Source organism: Pteropus alecto, unplaced genomic scaffold, assembly GCF_000325575.1.
Source record: "Pteropus alecto unplaced genomic scaffold, ASM32557v1 scaffold339, whole genome shotgun sequence".
Classification (NCBI taxonomy): Eukaryota; Metazoa; Chordata; class Mammalia; order Chiroptera; family Pteropodidae; genus Pteropus; species Pteropus alecto.
The window spans coordinates 1,607,281-1,612,714 of NW_006442509.1; the positions used below are offsets into that span (position 1 = coordinate 1,607,281).

The 5,434-nt window shown below is 56.6% G+C and overlaps 1 protein-coding gene across 1 annotated transcript in view; it reads left to right on the forward strand.

Moving 5' to 3' along the window:
• Positions 1–5,434, forward strand: part of DIP2A (disco interacting protein 2 homolog A) — a 73,879-nt gene that overhangs the window by 9,944 nt on the left and 58,501 nt on the right. Inside the window, exons 5-6 of the mRNA XM_025040318.1 lie at positions 524–733; positions 3,364–3,495. Of these exons, the coding sequence (XP_024896086.1) occupies positions 524–733; positions 3,364–3,495 (342 nt within the window). The remainder of the gene's footprint in view (positions 1–523; positions 734–3,363; positions 3,496–5,434) is intronic.

Consider the following 5,434-nt stretch of genomic DNA (forward strand, 5'->3'; position numbering starts at 1 on the left):
CACAGTTGTGAACACCGCGGTAAAGCACACCGGCCGCTGACCAGAGGGCGCGGCTCCCGGCTGGCTCTGTGACCGAGGCGGTGTCTGGGGAGGGCTCTGCTCCCTGACAGGACGCCAGGGCTGTGGCCTCATGGCCACCACACTTGCGGGGATGCTGAGCTTTCCCTTGGGGTGTCCTGTGCGTGAGGGTGCAGTGGAGCTCAGTGCTTGGGTCGCTTTATATTTGGGACCATGTTGGGGGGTGGCTGTGCTGTCCTCACTCCCGGGGGCCATGCTGGGGGCCATGCTGTCCTCGCCCTGGGTACTGTGCCCTAAGGCGGGCCCCTCTGGCAGCCAGCTTGCTGGTGGGGCGCCTTGGACAATGGCTGAGAGTGGCACAGGCCCCTGCAGATGGACGGCCACCCTCAAGATGACCCCCAGCCCGGTGTGCGCACTGGGCGTCGTGGCGCAGGCTGGGGGGCCCGTGCGGAACCCCAGCTCCTGGTGCCCATGCTGCCTGACGCTGTCGTTGTTTCAACCACAGACACGTCGTCTGCCTCAGAAGACGAGGGCCCTGTGCGGCGCCCCGGGCGGCTGGCCGCCGCTCCACCGCAGAGCCGCTCCAGCCTGGGGCCCCGTTTTAGCCCGGCGGGTCCGGGCTCGTCCACCTCGTCCTCCGCGTCCTCCACGTCGTCTCAGCCGGGAGGGAGACTGGCCAGCGCGCTCGCAGGCTCCGCGGCCCTCGGCCATGTAGGTCAGTACCGGCTGCCGTGGCCCTGCACAGGGGCCCCCCGCCCATCAGGGCCCACCTGTCGTCTTCTCGGTCACAGCTGTGGTTCCTGCTCTGCTGTGGTTTGGCCACCTCAGACCCTGTGGCGTGTGGCCTCCCCCAGGGATGCCGACAAGGGTACGGTGTCTGTTGGCGTGCCCCCTCCTGCTCTGGAGGCAGGGCTGGCCCGGGTGGCAGGTGCGGGTGGACCACCACTTAGATGTGGCTGCGCTTGCTCCTGTTGCATGCCCTTGGCCCACAGCCTCGACATTGTCCCCGCCTTTGGGTCTGACAGCTTTCCCTGTGCCTGGCTGGCCCGGGTGGGGCCAGGACTGCAGCCATCCGGCCATCTCTCCCTACAAACCAGGTTAAACAGCCCCTCACCCTGAAGAGATGTCCATCAAAACTGGGTCACAGGGCCGTGGATCTTTCCGAGTCATCCAACCCTGTTAAAAGGAAAAATCGCGAACCTTTCATTGCTTGGAATCTCGTCTTTTAAACACAAATAGTGGCGTAGTTGGCTGTGCGGAGCTGGCACGTGACGCCCAGACGCCCTTGCACGAGCACTCCTTGGACGGGGAGCACTCCTTGGACGGGGAGGCCCGTAGGCACCCTGCTGTTGCAGCTGTGGCGGGAAGACGACGTCAGGGTGCCTGTGACCGGCCTGGGCTGATGCGCTGGCTCTTGCGCCGTCTGTGCTGCGGGTTGCCGCCGGGAGCCCTGACGGGCGGTCGCAGCAGGCCGGCCACTGTACATCAAAGCCCGGTCCCATGGCTGGACTGGGAGGCAGTCGGGTGTTCCGTGGCTGAAGCCCGCGTCCGCCCGGCCTCCATGGGTACGTCCCTGTCACTGGGCTGGTGCCGCGCACTGGGAGGGGGCCCCGCGGGGCGGCCAGACGGTCCCCACGGCCACCTGGCGCCTCTGGCTGGGCTGACAGGGCAGCCAGCAGGACAGGCCACGCACTGAGCGAGGCGAGCTGCCCATGGGCACAGACGCGGGGGCCGCCGCCGTGATCATGTGTCACTGTGCCTGCGGCCCTGAACGGAGCACAGTCTCCGACGGTCGGCGGGGCCCTGCAGCCCGGGAGCTCCATCCGCTCGGCATTTGCGGGTGCACGGGCTTGAACTTGGGACTCCGAAAAGACTCGCTTTTCTTCTCTACTATAAAGTCCTCCTTTGAGTCTCTGACACGGAGACTTCTTCAGTTTGGGTCGAGGAAAGCACTGCAGAAGGAGCAAGGTTATTTAGGTAAACAGTTTGAGGTGGACTGGGCCAGGCGAAGGTAGTTTAAGAACCTGCATTGTTTTGGGTTTTGGATCATGGAAATCATGTACAGAAAGCATTCGAACACAGACGTAAATACCGGCATTTACAAGTAGTGCTTCTGCTTATAGGGGTTCATTTTTATTTTGAGTGCAGTTTATTTTTATTCTTTTTTTTATAAAGTACTTTCAGTTAAGATTACTATTCGTGCCCTTTTTCTTGAATGCTGTTGAAATCGTTTATTCTTGTTCTAGACTTGGAAGAGTGGGGAGATTTCTTTTTAGACTGGGAGCCCTTGATGCTAGGCAAACTCGAAAATGCTAATTTTATCAACATCCAGCTTTTTCGAGGCTGTGAAAACTCTGTCCTTGTGGTGAGGTTTGTCCACATGGTGTTTTCTGCTGTGTAAGTAGTGCGTTTGTGCTTTGCTTCCATGTAATTTCATCTTTCTATATACTTAAAAAACTCTTAGTTTGTATTCTGCTTTGGTGATGAAATGACAGATAAACAATCAGAATTTAATAATTTTAGATGTTACCGGGCCGTCTGTGACGGCAGGATCATTCTTTAGGAGATAAAACCGATCACGGATTGCCACTGACAGGCTCCTACCGATGTCACAGGTGGACAGGTGTCTGCTGTCAGTGTCACGGGAGGAGAGCTTCTGGTCCTCGTGCAGACACGGCGCCTTCCTTCCTGTAGGCTCCTCGGTGACGGTGACGTGATGGGCCGTGTTCCAGTGGAGTGCAGCACAGAGACGCGCATGCACGGAGGGGCCTCACACACCTGTGTTTGGCTAGTCTGTCTTTAAATGTGACACTAACTCATTCTGCTCTGAGAACTCGATTGTTGCCTCTCAGGAGCGAGGTGTGTTGCGCTGGCCCCAAGGGTCATTTTTATCTCTGCAGGTTTATCCTGTGAAGCTGCAACGGTCTCCGTCTTCTGGATCTCCGACGTGCTCTTGGGGGCGTGGGAGTGTTTTATAGAAGTCTGCTTCTCTTTCGTCATATAACAGAAATGTTCCCACAACAGTTGATTTAAAGTGTGTTTCTGCTTCATCGAGGGAGATTTCTGAGTGACAGCTCCTCAGGCCCTGGGGCAGCAGTCTCCTTGTGCCTGGCTCTGCTGGCGTGGTCCTGGGCTGGGTCCTTTGAGAATGGAGCAGCGGGCGCACCCTGGGTGACACGCCGTGTCTGGGAGCTGAGAGTTCCAAGGGCCCGTGTGCCATGGTGAACCAGGGACACGGTCCCGGCGTGGTGCTCGGCTCATGCAGCTCGAGTTGAAGGGGGTTTAAACCACGATTTAGTAGTCTTGAATTAATGGCCACTTTTATCTTGGGTTTGTGTTTCAAAGCAGATCTGCACCCGGCGCCTCCCGATGTCACCACGGGCCTCGTTCAGCATTCGCGCTGTGAGCGTCCACAGCTGGCCGCCGTGAGAGCTGCTCCGCGGGGCCACAGCGGGAGCCTCCCGGAGACGGCGGGCGGTGAGCATGCCTCTCCCTCCCCTTGTCGCAGCAGAGCACAGGCCACCTCGTCACGAACGCTGTGCGCGGGCCAGTTACAGGCTGTCAGAGCGTGTAACTGAGACTGGTGTGCGCGGCACGCGCCCAGCTGAGCGGAGCGCCGTGCAGTGGGGCCAGCGGGGACGGGAGGGCAGGGAGCAGCAAACTTACAGATGCCGTCGGTCGCGGGAGAGGGGTCTGCAGTGCCGTGGGGCAGGGGCGGGCCTTGGGGACTTCGGTTTGGACTCCCTGTGGGTGCGCCCCCGGCCCAGCCGCTCCTCACCTCGGCGCTCAGGGCCTGTGATGGGCGTGGCCGTGGGCGCCTGCCCCACATTGTGTCCTGGTCGATACCACCTCCTTTCAAAACAGTTTCCAGTGTCTTTTATCAAAATCATAAGTTTTTTCCTCCAGTGACCAGATTTGAACTGTAGGAAACTCCAGAGGGTCTCGGATCTGAGGCCTGAACGTGCATTTTGACCCCCGACTCAAAAGGTCACATCCTGTCAGAGCCTTTTAGCTCCTTGTCCTGCTGCAAAAGCAAAACACTGAGTCAACTTGAAGCAGGGTTTCTACCGCTTAGATAGGGTTTTAAATTTGATTTATTACTCTTTACAGTAAGAAAACTTAAGAGCTTGGGTGAGGTATAATTGGCATGTAATCAACTACACGTATTCAAGGTATGCGATCTTACCAGTTTGTGGGAGCATCTGCACATGGCCCCCCCAAAAGCCCTGGGCCCTGCGGGGCTCTGCCCTCAGGCAACCACCGACATCCAGATAAGTGTGCATTTCCTGGACCCTTACGCACGTGGAGCCATACGGTGTTTACTGTCTGGTTTCTGCCGCTGCCGCGGTTACTCTGAGATGCACGTTCCTGCCGCGTCAGAGCTCGCGCCTCCACTGACGGGGTTCCGCTCTGCCTGCTGCCCCAGCAGCGTGTGCTGTCACAACTAGCTGCTGGGCATGCTCTCACGCAGGTCTTCGTGCGGGCTGTGCTTCACTCTTGGGTCGACGCCCAGGCTGGCCCTTGTCGTAGGTTTGTGTGTCGCTGCTGCAGACAGCGCCCGCCCCCCGTCACGTCCCCACCGTCCGCCGTGAGAGTTCCAGTTCCTCCACGCCCTTGCCGGCAGCGGGCGCTGTTGGTGCTTACAGTTGCAGGCACCCAGACAGGTGCGGAGAGGGTCGCTTGGTTTCGAAGTGCACCGGTCTGGTGACTGGTGGCAGCATCTTCCCCTGTGCCCGTCGGCCACCTGCCTGTCCCCTCAGGAGAGTCCGTCCAGATAGCTTGCTTATGTTTTTAATATGTTGTGTTCTTGTAAGATCCGAGAGTTCTTTATGTGTTCTGGCTGCCAGTTCTTCATCGGGTTGATGATTTCTGTTTCTTCCCTGTCTGTGGCTTGGGGTTTTCATTTTCTTTCATTCTCTTTCGTGTTTTCAGTGCCTTTTTTGATGATGCTCAGTTTACCACATTTTTCTTTGATAGAGCCAACTTTCGTGTTATATTTAAGATGTATTTTCCTAACTTGAGGTCATCAAGGTTTTCTCCTAGAATGTTATAGTTTGAGGTGTTACGTTTAGGTACGTGATCTATTTGAGTTAATTTTAGCACAAGTGTAAGGCACGAACCAGTTTTTCCGTGTGAGGATATCCAGCTGTTCCAGCATCCTGTGTTATAAAGACCATCCTGTCCCTACCGAGTTCCTTCGACATCTTTAATGAAGATGTCGTATGTGAGGAGGGTTTATTTCCAGGCTGTCTGTGCTGTTCCATTGCTGCATCTGTCACGATCACTGTGGTTTTATAATCTTGACATCGTGTAGTTTGTCTTCAGTTCTGCTTTATATTTCAAAATTTGCTTTGGCTATTCCAGCTCCTTTGCATTTTAATATGTATTTTAAAATCAGTTTGATAATTTTTACCAA